The 18137-nt window shown below is 45.0% G+C and overlaps 1 protein-coding gene across 1 annotated transcript in view; it reads left to right on the plus strand.

Moving 5' to 3' along the window:
* HEATR1 (HEAT repeat containing 1) overlaps nt 1–18137 on the plus strand; it is a 326965-nt gene that overhangs the window by 176143 nt on the left and 132685 nt on the right. Inside the window, exons 24-26 of the mRNA XM_085611426.1 lie at nt 1037–1168; nt 4112–4224; nt 7699–7842. Of these exons, the coding sequence (XP_085467552.1) occupies nt 1037–1168; nt 4112–4224; nt 7699–7842 (389 nt within the window). The remainder of the gene's footprint in view (nt 1–1036; nt 1169–4111; nt 4225–7698; nt 7843–18137) is intronic.

Consider the following 18137-nt stretch of genomic DNA (forward strand, 5'->3'; position numbering starts at 1 on the left):
CCCAGGGGTCCAGCAACATGTCTGCTGTGTGGCAGCCTAGGCAGCCTCAGAACAGACGTGGATTGTGGGTTAGATTTCAGGGAGCCTCTCTAAGATGCCCTCTGTGGTGCTTGGTACATGAAATCCCACACTGGCATCAGTGCAGATTTAATGTGCTGAGCAGTTTGATACCGAGCTTCTCAGGCTTCAGTGCTGCCATTATGGTGCTGTGGAGTTTGTGTTTGACAAGCTCCCAGCACCATGTACTCTTAAATGGCAGCACTGCACTTACAAGGCCCAGGAATGGACCTGGGTACTGTAGGGGCACAGGGCTCCTGCCTCTGTGCCCACACCACTGGCATAGGGCACCCAGCTAGAGGGGTGGCTGATGTATGCCAGGGCAGTGTAGTTTGTGGGCATGGCACACAGGGATGTGTGCCATGTCGACTCTCTGTTTTGTCTTGTACCCAGACACTCAGCCTGCCAGGGCAGTGTGTGGGTGTTAGGGTACAGGGCCTCTAAGGGCGGCACAATGAGTGCTGCAGCCCTTAGAGACCTTCCCTGGTCACAAAGCCCTGGGTACCTAGGGTACCATTTACCAGGGGCTGACATGTGGCCAGGGTTTGCCAATTTGGTTTTGAGGTTTTTGTTTAGGGAAGGAACATAGGCCCTGGGCACCTGATTGGCAGGAGTCCAGGGCGCACTCAGTCAAAGTACATTCAGCAAAAATGGGGGCATACCATGCAAGAAAGATGGCACTTTCTCACAACATTTCATGTCAACAGTGGGTGGCCCTGGAGTGTAAGGCACTGCTGTTTCACCCTGAAGATATTGGTGCTGAGGTCTCCTGACAGACTTTAGGCATCAGCGGAGGTTAAAAAAAGATTATACTAATGCAAAGAGTTGGGGATACATCTGGTTTAGATTGGATTTCTTGAAGTATGCTGCTGGAAACAACCAATTAACACGATTCAGCAAAGGGGATGTGAGGGGGTGTCAATGGCTGCTGGAGTTGTAATGTATTGATCTCTTTGAATTCCAATTGGTTTTTTTGCAGATCACAAAACCATTTTTTGCTGCAATAGCGGATGGAAAAGTGCAGCAGAGAATACTGGGTGTGCTCTTTGACCTACTACTGAACTGTAAGAATCCACTCTGTGCCCAGGTGGCCACCAATGCCTTCAAATCGGTGAGTGAGCATGCATGGCTTATTATTTGTCATTGGGAGTTGAGCATCATAAGTTCTACAGTCCATTTACCCCAATAAACTGCACTGGCCTTTTATTTCATGGCTTGAATCTCCATTTCATCCACTCATGTACAATTTACCTGCTCCTTAACTGTATCTCTCTGACTGTTGCTAGGAAAAAGGGTGCTACTCTAAAGTCATTGTCGGAAAGCCAACATCGAGGCATCAAGCTGCAGCTATTCAGGCCAGCCTCTGCTAATTCCAGTTGAAGATCCTACACATAAGAATAGGTTTTAGAAGATGGGTCTAGCGGAGCATGGTGCATGCCCAAGTGTAAGGAGGGTGACGGTACGTTCTTGCATACAGTATGGGAGCTCAGAATCACATAAACATTCTGGAAGGAGGTAGGCGATGTTCTTTTCAGCATATTGGGTGTGAGGATTACTTTAATAGCGCAATTTGCGATCTTAGGCATCTCAAAAGATGTAGATCTGGTAAGAAGCAAGCTAATTCTTTGCTCCCTATTGTTAATAGTCTCTAAGCTTGATATTTTACATGCCTGGGGTAATGCAGAATGCTTAAGTATACAAAGACTGGACCAATGTCTGAGGATAGAGAAAATAATTTTTCAAAAGAAGAGAGTGCCCAAAGGAGCACACAAAATATGGGGACCCTGGATACTGCATTATGAGCTACATGACAATATTTTAGAAATGGGTTCTGAACGTGATGCCACTTAGGTTCCCCTATAGCTCAGTGCTACATACAAGTCTGTTGCCTCATGTGGATGTGAATACAGCAAATATGTTTTCTGCAGCAATACTTCTCTGTTAGCTTGAGTGATACTGCAATTTGTTGCTCTACTGAGAGGTCAGATTTAAGTGTGCTGAAAGCTCAAGAGGGTCCTGTGGATTGTATTACAGAATTAATGCACATTAGTCACATTTTTCACTGCACCATCCATGGTTCCCCGAAAAGAAAACCGGGGAAGAGAAGTAGACTCTAGTTATTATAGCGGTTTAAACACTTTTTTAGAATAAAGAGTGATGTATTGGAAGAACACCGATCAGAAAGTAAGGCTGGAGAAGTGAAATTGAGTTTACTCATGGGCACATATCTATAATCCATTTTTGTTTATTATAGTTCAAAAACGGTTATATACAAAACAAATAAGGTGCTGAAAATATAGGCTGACAGCGGCCAGTATGCTGGAATCCTAAAAGGGGACCATTTTATATAAGCTTATGTGAATCTTCTCCAACTTCTAATTTGGAGCTGGCAGATTATTGTGTAGGGTTTTATAAGTAGCTGAAACTCCTCCTGTAGCAAGGTCTTCCATCTGACTCTACCTTTGAAGGAGACAGCCTCAGGTATCTCTTTCTGGGCCAGTGAGCTTGTTGTAATTGCTTGGAGCAGCTGTCTTTATTTCAAGTGTTTTGTAAGTGCAAGTTCTTATTCTGTTTGTGATAAAGCTAACATTTCCTTTCTGCTCCCTTCTGCCAACACTTCCAGTTTTGGAGATTGCTGGAACAAGCTGATTACGGTGCTGTAGCCTTTCTGAAGCCTGATTTAAAAGCCTCTAAAAAGCCATTATCTGCAGTATTTAATGCAAATTGCGCTGCAACACCATGTTTGATAACTTTTGTAAGAAATGATAGTCCTGAAACAGTACGTAAAATACTGATATGCCTCACATCTGCTGAGGGTTTAATCAGTAGAGGAGTGACTTGCAAATATTAAGGCAGTCCATGGCCACTCCCTGTTCAAGGGATAGATTCACTAATTTGGACCAGTGTGACAGGAGTTGGTAAGATGGGTCTTTAGCAATACTCTTTTACACCAGTTCCATGAAATGGTTTCTATTTAGGTATGATTTGTTACAGTGCATCTTCCAATATTTCATTAAAATGAAGCTAATTCACTTTCGATTTACACATGGGGTTAAGTCCTTCAATGAATAGAGAAGATGGCGACATAATAGTTCAATGGAGTTTACTTTTTGATAAGATAACTTAGCAAATCCATAAGATTTAGCAGCTCTTGGGTAAGATTATTCTCTAATCTAACTATGTCAAAGAGTTGTCTTGGACAATTTTTGATGTGTTACTTAGAAATTTAATGTGGGTATTCTTCATTTTGGAATTATTTCCCTCGATTGGAAGAGAAGGCAGATGATTTCCACTTATTCAATGTTCCCAAAGATTTTCTTTCTTCAAGGAGAATTTTAAATAAGAGTTAAGCTTTTTTTGCTTTTACTGTGGAGAGTAGGTAAATCGGCAAAGATTTCAGTCGTTCGTTCATTATATCTTGGTGACGAGGACAAAATTGATAATGTCAATATTTTTGGTGCCTCAAAACCAGATTGTCCAAATGATTTGGTGTGTGTGAAAATCAACAAAAACAAATATGGATATGCTCGAACCAATGTAGAATGATGTAGTCTTCAGAGATTAAAAAAAAAAATCATCTTTTGAGGTGAGGCCCAGGAAAAAGCTTTTCACTAGCCGTCACAGCTACCACCGTACAGCCACTCTCTTAAGCTACATACCCACAAGAAGACCATTTGAACTGCCATGCTGAGACGACCCAACATACACTACCACTAATAGGGTTGGCAGGTCACAAGACCCACTCTGGCCTCCTTATTGGACACTGGCATAAGGAAAGCCCTCGCTCTCTAAACCACCCACCTACACCAAGTTGACTCGGAAACAATCTATCCCAGAAGGAAACTTTTGGTGGATGAATCACAACTACAAACCTTTCTGTAAAAAAAGCCTTGTGATTTGTGAGTGCTGCGATAAAGGATTTTTAGCAGCAGTATATAACATACGTTGTGTACTATGTCAAGAGCTTGAGTGCTATGTCAAAATATTTTTTAGTGCATTTTAACTGCATAAGATGAGGTTTGGTCTTATTGATGTTTCCTGTGTTCGAATGTAGATTGTGGTTGATGCTGAACAGATTAGTTTGGAGCTGGAGTCTCATGAGAAAAGCAAGAGTCTGGGGACTGTGCGGCAGACCAGACGACTGAAAATGTTGGAGCACCAGCAGAGGTAAGGCATAGGTAGTTTTTGCAGTCTATGGGATATGGACGTCTGTTCATATATTTTCAGCGAAGCCTATCACAGCATTTTTCAGGTATGTTGAGGTGTAAAGCCCTGAGCCGATTCTTGTTCATGTATTTAAAAGCAGTAAATGCTGTATTGCTTACTTATGCCTTCTACCCCTCCTGGGGTACAGACCATCAACCAGGACTCTCCAACCATGACTGTCCTGGGCTTCTCTTTCAATCTGACTCCAGGTGTAACCCATCTCCTTGCAGTCTGCCTCAAGACCTCAATACCAGGTGTCGCTTGGCCTTCCTCTTTTCCTTTTCCCTTGAGGGTTCCAGGTGAGGGCTTGTCTGGTAGTGTTTGTTGAGGACTTGCAGAGGGTGTGACCTATCCAGCCCTAGCGTATTTTCATGATTTACTGATATGCGCCTGCATATTCAAGTGTTTGTCTAGGATGATTCCAGAGGATTAAGTGGAGTCAATGATGTGGGGAGAGCAGTCAAAGGTAGTTAGATGCTTCAGCCAGAGGTCTATCTTGGGTGTGTGGTTGGGAGGGGAGATGAGGAGGAATTCTGTTTTTTTGGTGTTTAGCAGAGGTGGTTGTCAGTGAGCAAACTTTTAGTCTTATGCAACATAGAGTTGAGGGAGATGAAGTCTTCTGGTGAGGAAATTTTCATATAGAGTTGTGTATCTTCTGCATCCAGGTGATAAAGAATCTTCGCACACTTTAGTGTGTTTGCCAGGGGTTCCATGAGTAGATTGAAGAGAATGGGTGATAGTGCTGAGCCCTGTGGAACACTTTGGGTGACCAAGGAAGGTTGAGAGAGAGAGAGTGCTTCATCTTGATTTGTTCGGTTCTGTTGTTAAGGAAAGAGAGAAACCATTGTAGCACGGTACAAGAAAGGCCCATCCTTCGTTCCAGAAGGGATAGAAGGTTGTCATGCTTAACCGTGTCGAAGGCGGAGGATAAGTCAAGAAGTATCAAGAGGCATGATTCATTCTGGTCTAGCATTTTTAGTATAACGTCCATTATGTGGGTGAGTGCTGATTCAGTGCTGTGTCCTTGACGGAATCCGGATTGGTGTTGGTCCAAGAGGTTGAAATTCTCAATGTGGTTGCATAATTGAGTTTTTTTCTATTAGTTTCGCCAGGGTGGGGATGTTGGATATAGGACTGTAGTTGTTGAGATCAGAGGAGAGGGAGTTGACTTTCTTTAGTATGGGTGTTATCTGCCCTACTTTAAGGCATTCAGGTATGGTGCCTTGCCTGAGGGAGGCGTTTGCAATCTTTGTCCTTGAGGGGAGAATAGAAGATTTTATCGTGTTGAATAGGGAGGGAGGTAGTGGATCAGTGAAGTGATTGGAGGGGCTAATCGCAAGAAGAGTGATGTAGATGTCTTTTTCAGAGTAGAGCATGAAGGAGTGCCAAGCGGCATTGTTTTTTGTGGGTCCCGTTGGTGTACTAAACTGATCCTAGATCTCGGAGTAAAATGTAGACTCGTGGTCGGTAGATGGAGGAGGGGCCTTCTTAGATTGTATGTCGTATACAATGGTTTTAGTTTTTTCTATGACGAAATTGGCAAGCTCCGCACAGCTAGGGGTAGGAGACTCTGTATGTTCAGTGGAATTTGGCGTATTGAGCGATTGTTGTTTGATTATTTCAAATAGTTTTTTGGGACGGTTAATGGTGTGGTTCAGCTGGGTTCTAAAGAAGTCTTCCTTGGCCTACAGGATTCTCCTGTTGTACGTATTCCTCAATGCGCTAAGGTGATTTAAGTGTTCTATGGACGGTCTCAATCTCCAAATTCGTTCAGCTGATCTTGGCTTGCACTAGTCCAAATTCACAATCTCGTTGAACCAGGGTTTAGATATTTTGGTGGATACTTTTTTTTGGAGGGGGGTTGTTGAGTCAAGTATTTCAAGAAAAGTGGAGTTGTAAAAGACTGTGAGGTCATGAACGTCTGTCATACCTGAGAGGGGGATCAGGTCGGTGCTGCATCGGTTTGCTAGGTCGATAGGGTTGATATTTTGGATATTCCTTTTCCATTGTTTTGTTTTTATTGGTTGGCATCTTTTCGGAGTCACATCAATAGTGATAGAGAAGAGTATTCTGTAATGGTCAGACCAATCACAGGGGATAATGGAGTCTAGTGATATGATGTTCGTTTTTGCTATGATGAGGGATAATGTCTCTCCCTAGTTGTGGGTTGGACTGTCACAAAATTGGGTCTAGTCCTGGTCAGACAAGAAAGATTTGAAACAGCTTACCGCATGATCTTTCATGTTATTCCAATGAAAGTTGAAGACTCCTGCAACACTTGTGAATTATCATTGGATGTAATGAGTTCCATTATCTGTTCAATGAATGGCAGATTATCACCGGGGGGTGGTACATTATGTTAAGTTTGCTAATGAGGCAATTGTTGTTCGTGATGTTGATGCAAAGATATTCAGTGTTGTCTTGGATCATATTGTCATTCCTACAGCATTGTCCTCGTCAGTTGACTCTACTATGCACCCTCTCCGAGTTACTTAACTACAAAGTTGCAGATGCTAAGATGTGAAGAAGATGCATTACTGAACAGTTGAAGGAGGATGCAGCTAAAATGGGTTTGGCCAAACTACATTGCAGTACCCACTTAGTGCCCTCTGCACCTAGATACTAGACCCTCAAAACATCAGGCATCACACAGCGGTGTAAAACTCATGTTCAACCTAGAGCTCTCTGATTTCTCACTGGGAATAGTGTGTGCAATGCAGGAGCAAATTGTTCTGTGATGAACTCCTTGTTTGGTTTTTGCGTCTAGTTACGTTTTTATTTACTCCCGTTTTTAGACTTCTGTGCTTGTTTTCTTGGCACTAACATTAAAGATCATATGTGGCAATTTCCCAGATTAGTGAACTAGAAAACAAGGCAGGTTTAATGTCTCAGATCAACCTTTTAAGAAGTAATATGTGTGTGAGGGTTGTTTTGCATTATGTTTTTTTCTTACTCTAAGAACCTGTTTTATTGATTTTTTTGACGATTCACTCCGAGATCATGGTAAGTCAAGCAGCAAACACCAAAGTCTTATTCAGTTTGGCTCTCTGGAACTCTCCATGCACCCCCCTATTACTCTCCTATAGAGACAGGCCTTGTGAGGGTTCCTATAATGTTACTCCCTTTATTTGGCCCACGTCACTCTGTTTTACTTCCCATTCATCTAGACAATCACGCATACTACCAGTTGCACCAGGGAAAACCATGAAGCACTTTTAACCAAAAAAAAGGTGAAAATGGAGTGCAGAAGTTGCAATCACTCAGAACCCGTCCTTGTGGACCCAGGAAGACTGCAGCAGCTAGACCTCCTTTGTGTTCTTAGTTTCAAGCCATTATTGCTTTTTAAAAAAAGATTATACTATAGGCCAGTCTGTATTCTTTTGTTGCATGTTCTGTAGACTAAAATATAACCGTATATCTTTGTTTTTCCTTCAGAAAGACTCAGGATCCAGAAGGGACTCAAGAAGATGTTAGTGCATACTGGCAGCGGGTCACGCTCATCTTAGAATTACTGCAGCATAAGAAGAAGCTGAAGCGCCCTGAGGTGCTAGTCCCTGTCCTGTTCAACTTACTGTCCAGGTGAGGGTGCTTACTTTTTTGTTCCTGCTTTTCCTTTTGTTTGAGGTTAGTAACGTTCACAAACAGGAGGTATAGGAAGTGTGCTCTTTATATAATATATCAAAATTAGATATATCGTGCTGAGTCCAGGGGTTTCCTCATAAGTGGACAGTGGCTTGCTCTAACAATCCCGAGGTGCTCTTCTAGGGTGTTGTGTGGTCAAGCAGTCCTAGGCTTATCAGAGGGGAGTGTTAGACATTCACAAATGCTCACAATAGTCAGTAAGTGAGACACACGACTCAGGATTCACACCAATTTATAAAAATAACATGTATCTTTATATAGATTTATGCTGCGGCAACAAATGATGGGCGGGACTTTTATATATATTTAGGCACGAGAAGCAATTCGTTCAGGTAAGTACGTTTTTCAAGAGAAATACTTATTTATTTCAAAAGTCAACAGTGCAATTTGAAAAAGCTGCAATGTTATCCTATGGGAGGAAAAGCAAGTGCGGTATTCAGGTACAGTACTGCTACTTACAGGACCAGTCTAAGGGAGTTAAGGTGAGTGGTGAGCAAGGTCCAAAGCAGCACCAGCAGAACACCACCGGTGGCACTAGGGCTGCCGGGTGCAGGGGTGTACAAAACAGCTTCGGGTGCCCAATGTTTCTCTATGGAGATCCGTCTTTGTGGAAAGAGGCTGCAGGCTTTGACTTGGAGGTCAGTTGGCTGAACCAACAGGGGGGCTCAGGCCTCACGATGCTCGGGACATAGTGACACCTTTGCTCCTATTCTCCACAGCCCTGGAGCGACTAGTGCAGAGGTGTCTTTAGGTGTCGGGTTTTCCTTACCGGGAGCAGTCCTGGTAGAGGGGTCTGCGTGCAGAGGCTGCAGACAATATTTGAGAGATCACTGGGGGCAAAACCACAGTGTACTCGATCTTTGGAGGGCCCTGATGACACCTTTGGCCCACTTCAGCACAGGCTTGGAGCAATGGGTGCAGTGGTGTCTTCAGGCGTTGGGTTTCTGTGGTCTCGGGAGTCCTCTCAGGAGACTTTGGTTGCCTGCAGGATGCAGGGAAGCCGGTCCGCTACATCTCCGGAGTTCTCAGTTCCTGGGTAAAGTGGTGGCAGGTCTCCTGGGCTCTGGGGGCTCAGCAGCTGCAGGACAAGTCGTCTTTTGGCACAGTTGTCTAAGGCAGCTGGCAGGGTTGGTGCCAAGTCAGTAGCTGGGACTTTAGTTCTTGCTCTTTGCAAGTTCAGAAATCTGTTTAGGTGGCAGGCTGGCAGAGACCGATCAGACAACACACCAGAGGATGGTAGGTTTTTAGGGGGCACCTCTAAGGTGCCCTCTGTATGCATGTATTCACAAATCCACCATTGGATTTCGGGTGGGTTTCTGAATACGAGATGTCTGATACCAAACATTCTTATTTTCAGTGAAGCTATCATGTAGCTCGGGTACTCGTTTTCACCAGTGTCCAGCACAAGGGTTAAAATGGCTTCCCTTATTACTTGTACTGGCAGCAATGGAACCGACCGGCACGGGGCATATCTACTCATACAGATATGTCCTCACATGTAATATAAGGCACCTTAGCTTAGGACTGTAAGGCCTGCTGTAGGGGTGACTTACAAATATTACATGCAGTGCTAGGGGGCATGACACACAGGGATGTGTGTCATGTTGTGTTTTCACTTTTGTCTGCACCAGAACACGCAGCCTGGGATGGCAGCCCTGCATAAGTTTGGTGAGGTCAGGCCCTAAGTACAAGGGGTACCATTTACTAGAGACTTCCAGAGAGTGTTAAAGGTATTGCCAATTGGGGACACACTTGTACAGTTTTGCGGAAAGAGATCTGGCACTGGGGTCCTGGTTAGCAGGAATCCAATGCACTTCCAGTCGAAATCACATCAAGTACTAGGCAAAAAGTGGGGGTCCATGTCAAAAAGGGGCACTTTCCTACAGGAGGGTTGTATAGTTTTGTACTGTTGAGTTATCCATGATGTGACCAAAACATGCAGTCTTCTTTCCATTCAGCAGCAAGTCATTGTAAGGTGGGAACCCTGATTTCTGAGTATGTGAAATCAACGTGTCTTGGAAAGACAGCTGGCAGCTTTGGTACACAAACTTTTGAAAGGGCATGAGAATTAACCAATGACAGTGCCTACATTAACCTGTTTGCAGAAAACAAAAGTATTTGTAGTTATAAGACTTGATACTCCACATTCCAGGTATTATATACAGAGTGATCCAAGGATTTGTTGTCATTCATGAAAAATGCAAGGTTTGTATTGTGTACTTGGCTGATGAAATTGAGCCACCTAACTAAGCAATTGGAGAACATCTGTTATGTCTACCATCTCCTCCAAGGCCTCGAGCTGCAGGACCTTTATTTCTCATTCATTCCTCTACCTTTGTAGGTCTCTCCCTTTTTCAATGGCTCGCAGCTTTTGCATTTATTTTTACCATCATTTCCGAGTTGTAGAGACTCTTGAGAAGGTGTTTGCAGCATGATAAAGTGACCCAAATCGTGCATATGTGGCATATTATACCAAAGAATAAGAATATAGAGATGCTCAACCACGAAGAAGTCCAGGAAATCATGGGCCTTATGCATGAACACATTTTCCCATAGACACAGAATGGGCAAAACTCTTTGATGCATCTGGCCCCTAATCTTTTGCAGTAGCATGCAATTGGATCAAGCCTTGTTTTTCTTCTCGCCTTTTACTGGCACATAAGTCCATGTAGGTTAAAGGTAAAACAGCCTGTTCTTAACAGTTAAAAATAAAATGATGGGTGTGCCTCCTCAAAAACTTGAAGTTTCTTATCTTTCAAGGTTATTGTATGAAAAAAATATATGATGTGCACTGTTATTCAATACAGAAGTGTTCTTTACTGATGGTTTCTATGATACTGACCATATTATGTTCTATTGAGGTAGAAGTCTGCTGCCCCGACAGCTGCAGTAAAGTGTATGAAGCTGACTCTTTATATAGTGGATCAAAAAGAGGTACACTGTGTAAAGAGTCCAAGCAAACCCTAGAGGCACAAATTGCACCCCAAATGCCCTCTTTTGTGGTAGTGGGCGAGCAGTTGGGCACATCAGAGGGTAGTGCTAAGCATATGCCTACACAAAGGAAGTAAATGAGACACATACTCCATAAAGAACTCCAACACCAATTTATAAAGATAACACCTACTTTTATATAAATTTATATACCAAGATCACCAGAATCAGGTAAGTACTTTTCGATTTATGCATTTTTACAGTTTTCAAAAATGGACACAGTGCAATTTCTGAATCGGTAATATTATCCTATGGCAGAAAAACATATTGCTTTTGGGCACTTAGCAGCGACTTACGAAACTGTTCTTCAAGGCTTATGGTGAATATGGGGCAAGGTCCATGGCCATACCAATAGGTCACCTCGGAAGGCTCTGAGGCGTCCGGGTGCAGAGGTGTGTCACCGCGTCGGGTGTCCCATTCACTTCAATGGGAGAACGGTCCGATTGCAAAGAGGCTGCAAGCAGGGACTGGGAGACCAGTCTGGGGGAACCCACAAGGGGGCTTGACCCTTGAGATCCTCTGGCATGTCGGGACACCTTTAGTCCATTTCTCCTTGGGCTGTGGGGCTCGGTGCAGTGGTGTCTTTTGGCATCTGATCCAGTGCTGGAGTCTCTCCCATTGGAGGGGGCCTGCAGAAAGAGGCTGCAGGCGGCAACAAAGTCCAGTCTGAGCAAACCCAAGGATGGGCTAAGGTTTTGTGGGTCTGGGACCCCGTTGGCATGGTCAACTTCCTTGGACTGTGGCTCTGGAGCGTGGGTGCATTGGTGCTGTGAGGCGTCGGGTGGTGGTCACTGATTCACTCTTGGTCTTTGTTTCTTCTGCAAAGGGGCAAACAGGACAACTGGGCCATTTTTGATGCGAGTCTCCCTGAAGTCTCTTGACACGCAGGTCAGTCTTCTGCGTTATTGGTGTCCAGTCTGTGCACAACAATTGGTACTGTGTGGCTCTGGTCAGTCCTGGCATCTCCACACTTGGAGGAAGGACGGATCTGACCTGTGCAGGAGCTCTTCTACCTCTTCCTGGGTGGCTGGTGTGTCGGTAGTCCCCGTATGCGGTAGGTCGGTGTACCAGATTTTGCTCTTTGGTGCCTGTGGCTGCAGGGGAGTAACTCCTCTACTCCAAGGGAGCTTCTCTGGTAATTTGCGAAGCACTGGCAGCCCTCCAGGTTTCTTAGAGTCTATACAGTCACAGAGCAAGCCGGTGCTCCATTAAGGTCTGTTGCAGCACGCAGGCTGGCAGGTTTGGCGGCAAGTGAGTCATGCTCCTCGATTCTCGGGTCAGCAGTCTTCTTCTTAATCCTCACATGTGATATTCAGTACCCTGCCTAAGGACTGTCAGGCCCGCTGTAGGGGTGACTTACAACTCTTACATGCATTGTTTGGGGACATGGCACACAGGGATGTGTGACATGTCGTGTTTTCAGTTTTGTCTGCACCAAGATATGCAGCCAGCAATGGCAGCCTTGCATCTGCTTGGTGAGGGGCCCCTTAGGGTGGCACAATTTGTGCTGCTGCCCTGAGGGACCCTCTACAGTACCTCACACCCTAGATACCAGGGGTGCAATTTTCTAGGGACTTACAGACCGTGCTAAAGGTGTTACCAATTGGGGAAACAATTGTACAGTTTTGGGAAAGAGCGATGAACCTGGGACCTGGTTAGCAGGAATCCAGTGCACTTCCAGTTGAAATCATATCAGTTACCAGGCAAAAAGTGGGAGTGACCATTCAAAAAGGGCTACTTTACTACATTCCGAGTCTGTTCTTCATGACATAAGGTGAGTATGGGGCAATGTCCAAGGCCCCACCAGCAGGTCACCTTGGGAGGCTCTGGGGCGTCCAGGTGCAGAGCTGTGTCTCGGCGCGGTGTTCAATTCACTTCAATGGGAGAACGGTCCTGTTACAAAGAGGCTGCAAGCAGGGACTGGAAGACCAGTCCGGGGGAACTTAGAGAGTGGCACGACCGTTTAGATCCTCGGGTACATGAGGACACCTGTGGTCCACTTCTCGGGCTGTTTAGCTTGGGTACAGGGGTCTCTTTTGGCATCAGATCCGGTGCTTGAGTCTCTCGCGGTTGGAACGGGCCTGTAGAAATAGGCTGCAGGCAGTGACTGGAAGATCAGTCTGGGTAATCCCAAGGATGGGTTTAGCTTTTGTAGGTTTGGGGACCCAGTTGGCATTGTCACCTCTCTTGGACTTGGTGCAGAGGTGCTTTGAGGCGTCAGTGGTCACACATTGTAGGGAACTGGGCTTTTGTTCCAGTTACCCCTCTACCTTTTGCCCCTATTTTTAGCTACTAAATGCCAATTTTTTTTTACTCCGACAGTGCACTGAGGCCTGCTAGTCAGACCTCCGCGCCAGTGGTCCTTTCCTAAAACAAGGTAAGGTCTAATTGTGCTACAATTGGCTAAGGACTTTAGCACCCCGGTAAGTCCCTAGTAAATGGTACTCCAGGTACCTAGGGCAGGGGTACTAAAGAGGGTCCCTGAGGGCTGCAGCATATTTTATGCCACCCTAAGGGACCCACATAGAAATTCCACCCAGGCTGCCATTGCAGGCTGCGTGACATGGTACAAACCATGAGTGAAAACATGACATGACACATTCCTGTGTGTCATGCCAAAGTCCCTGCATCTAATATATACAAGTCACCCCTACAGCAGACCCTTTAGCCCTAAGGTAAGGTGCTTTATATTTTATGTAAGGACACATCTGCCGAAGCAGATGTGCCTATGTGATATCTAGTTCTATTTACTAGATTTTACAAGTGCTCAGAGAAGCCATTTTAAAAGCATGTGCTGTAAACTGGTGAAAACGAGTTCCCCAGCTACAAGAAGGCTTCACTACAAATAGGGGTGCTTGGTATCAAACATCTTGTATTAATGAACCCACATTTAAGACAATATTGGATGTATTAATAGATGCACACAGAAGAGACCTTAGAGGTGCCCGCTGAAAACCTACCAGCTTCTGGTGTGTTGACTGACTGGTTCTTGCTGGCCTGCCGTCAGAAACAAAGCCTCCTTGGGTTCACACACCCTCCGACTGGATGACCTGATAATTAGCCTTCCTAGGCTGACAAGCTTCAAAGAACTGCCGCCTTTGAAATGCGAATCTGTCTCCCCTCACTAGAGAGGATCCAACCCTCTTGTCCAGAATCCCCTTTGGCACCTGGGCAAGCATGAAAATTAGCTAATCAGGTAGGTGTGCCACCCCCAGGCTAATACCACCAATAAGGTGGTCTACACTGAGGTGGACACAAATATTCAGAAGTAGCCGTCTTTGTGAGGGCATAGTTAAGAATTTTGGGACAGGGTTATGCCCGCTTCCAACAGGAAACGGTAATATAGGGGGAGTAGTGACCCCAAGGTTCAATAGTCCATTTACACTACCCTACACTCCCCTAAGGCCCCTAAATTCAGTATTTAGGGGAGCATCTGGCACCAGAAGAGCAGATCCTGACAAGCTGAAGGCAGACGATCAGAGTCGCAAAGCAAGAACAGAAGACCAAGCAACTGACTTGGTGCCAACTCTGCCGGCCTGCCTCTGACTTCACCTATTGCACAAGAAGTCAACTTGTCATGCAGCTGCAGAGTCCCGAATGCCTGCAAGACCTGTCCGCTTTTGCCCAGGAACCAAAACCTCCCGCGGGACAGCAGAACTGTCCCCTGCATCCTGCAGACAACCAAAGAAAGACAAAGCACCACTTCACCAAAACTCCCCAGCCCGTGTCAAAGTGGGCCAGCCGGTGTCAGCGTGGTCCTCAAGGTACCAAGTCCACTGTGGAGTGACTCCTCGTGGCCTCCCAGACGTCACATGCATCCTCTGTTGGCAGGCCCCCTCAACCCTGAGTGTTGCTCGACGGAGAAATCGGACACCCCAAAGACCATCTGCACCCAGACCCCCGTCACGAGGAGAAGAAGGCCAAAGGTGTCACCACGTCACCCAACACTGCAAGAACCAAAGCCACCCGTTGGTTTCACCGCACTAGTCACATAGTCTTCTCATGCTGCCTCTATATACTGCAACCGTTCTCCATAGAATAACAGTGGGCACCGGCCACGGTTTTGTGCCTCTGCACACAGTCGCCCTTGGGCTGCCGATGGTGTTCTGCTGATGCTGCCTTGGACCTTGCCCACCACTCACCTTAACTCATGGAGAAGAGTCCCGTAAGTTGCTGTACTATATGTGAATGCTGCTTTGACTTGTCCTCCAAAAGGATAACATTGCAGCCTCCAGAAATTGCACTGTCAACGTTTTGAACTAAAAAGAATTCATATTTAAAAACGTACTAACTGAATGATTTTCTTCTGATACCTAAACATATATAAAGATACTTGCTGTTTTTATAAATTGGTGTGGATCTCTCTCTTGAGTTGTGTGTCTTGTTTATTGACCATCATGTGTATTTTCAGATGTCTTGCACTCCTCAATGATGAGCCTTTGGCTGCTCGACCACACTACTCCCTAGCAGAGCATCTTAGGATTGCCAAAGCAAGCACCCTGCCCAATCATAAAGGAACCCTTAGACTCTTTACATCATAAACCTCATTTTGATATATCATATTAAGAAAGCACAAGGAGATGATGGACAGAGTGCAGAAACTTTTCAGGCACTTGAACTCACCCCCAGTCACAGATCTGGGTTGAATCCATCATCATTGTTTAGCTCACTTTGCCACCCCAGTTTGGACCCAGCCATATGCAAATCAGACTTGACACTGTGCCTTATGGGAACAGTCCAGCCCGAATTGTCAGGCCAGGTCCGGTTTCAGGGTAACACCCCTCATCAGCCAGGCTAGTTTGAGTCCAGTGGCAAAGTGAGCAAGGGACCCACGTCTGGGCATACCCTGCCAACTTAGGGCGAATAAAACAAACACAAGGAGATGATGGATGGAGTACTGAATCGTTTCAGACACTCATCTCCAGTCACAGACCTGGGTTGAATCCATCATCATTCTTTAGCTCACTTCACCATCCCAGTATTAAGAGCCAGCTTCCTACACTCGCTTCTGAGTGCCCAAATGCAGTACATGGTTTTCCTCCATAGCATAACATTACCGATACAGAAATTGCACTGTCCATTTTTGAAAACTGTAAAAATTCATAACTCAAAGTACTTACCTGATTCTAGTGAACTTGTTATATAAATTTATATAAAGGCACGTGTTATTTTTATAACTTGGTTTGCATTTCTTTATTGAATGCGTGTCTCTTTTACTGCCTTTGTGTATCCATTAAATGTTTAGAACTACCTTCTGATATGCTTAACTGCTCGCCCACAATACCACAAAAGAGATCATTTGGGGTTTCATTTGTGCCTGTGCAATTCCTTTGGGGTTTGCTTAGGCTCTTTATACAGTGTACCTCTTTTTGGTCCACTATATAAAGAGCTGGCTTCCTACAACTTGACATTGCTGGAAGGTTTTCAGCATCATGGTGCCGTACATGTCAATAATTATTTTGCAATCTTCCTCCCTCCATTTGAGAAAAGGGTGGCCTTCGAGGGTGGGTGTAAATGCTGTGTTACAGTGGATAGATGTGTTCACCAGCCTTGTGCACTCACATACCTATCCCAGGTCTTCAGTATTGTAGCCACAGGGGTGATAATATAAGCTTTCAGAGGTCTGACGTTTCTCCTACTACACTAAGTCCCATTGGAGTCTACTGACTATGGCATGGTCCATCTGCCGCCAGTTTATCTCCGAGAGTATTGTGGACCACTCCACTATAAGTCTTCGTTCCGCAGCTGTATAATAATGGGGAATACCCATACCGCTTTTGATAGGATCATGAGTTTCTGTGGAAGTCTCTGAGCCTTACCCAAGGCCATGAGTTTTTGTTGATTATGCTGTAAATAAATGGTGTCTAGCCATTTCGGGGAAAGCCTGAAACATGTAAAGGGACGTCAAAGTATATTATTTTAATTGTTTGAATTCTTCCAAACTAGGACAGCATTGGGTTCCCCCATGAATGTAAGTCTTTCGCGATGGGCTCGATCAAGGTGTGGGAGTTATTTGACTTCAAAGAGTTCTGCGACATGCTGTGTTAGCCGAACTCCTAGATATTTCATTGAGGAGTTGGCCAATCTAATTTGAAAGCGAGACAGCAGTCCAACCACCTACTCTGCTGCAAATGTCAGTTTTAGGATTTTTTTAAAATCAAAGTTGTGTTTATTCACCATGACTGCAGATTTAGGATTTTTGATTTGTTGTAGTTAACTTAAATTCTAATGGTATCTGAAAGTCCTCCAGTATACCTACAACTGCTGAGATTGCAGTGCTTGGGGCTCCCAGTGTCAAGAGTACATCATCTGTATAACGGCAAATTTTGAATTCCCTTGGTTCAAATGTAATCCTGGTCACTGCTTCCGTTTGTTGAATGAGGCATGCTATGGGTTCTATGAATGAGGCAAAAATAAGCGGCGACAATGGGCATCCCTGCTTCTTCCCTCGAGAGAGTAGGAAGGACCTCAAAAGGTTTTCTGTTGAGGGTACATATGGTGCCAGGGCTTGCGTAGTTTGAGAAGATAATCTGTACGAACGTAGGGCCCAGGCCCACTTTCTGGAGAGTGATATGTAGAAAGTTCCAATCCACCCTGTTGAAGGCCTCCTCTGCATCCAGGGAGAGCAGGACTACAGATATATTTTTAAGCAAGGTCTTATTATTAAGGTGGATGGCTGTCTGTATGTTATTGAGGGCCTGACTTCCTTGGATGAAAGAGTTCTGGTTGGGATGTACTAAACTAGGGAGCACTTCATGGAAGCTAGTGGCTAGGATCTTTGTGTATAGCTTTGCATCAATGTTCAGCAGAGGTATAGGTCGCAATGATGTACAAAGTCTGACGTCTTTGTTGGGGTTTGCGATCACTGTTATAACTGCCTTTCCCATTGTCTGGGCTGTGGTTAAACAGGGTAGTAAGTTTCAGGACATGGCGGGATACATATAGTTTGTGGAATAGTGCTGACAGGCCAGAGTGTCTTATTCGGTCTAACGGTTTTAATACCTCCAGGGACTCCCTTGGGCTGTCTGTGAGGCTTGCGACTTGTATTTTATCTAGGAGGGCCTCCTTTGGTGGGTGGGGTGTCCCTCTATAGAGGCTGTCATAGAAGGTCTGGAATTCTTCAACCTTCCCTACACCTTCTGCTATTGGGTTCCCTGCAGGGGCGGCAATTTCTTTAACATATTCTCTCTCTCGTTTACCCCATAAGGTGCAGGCCAGGAGGATACCTACTTTATCTCCTG

This window comes from Triturus cristatus, chromosome 6 (genome assembly GCF_964204655.1).
Source record: "Triturus cristatus chromosome 6, aTriCri1.1, whole genome shotgun sequence".
Taxonomy (NCBI): Eukaryota; Metazoa; Chordata; class Amphibia; order Caudata; family Salamandridae; genus Triturus; species Triturus cristatus.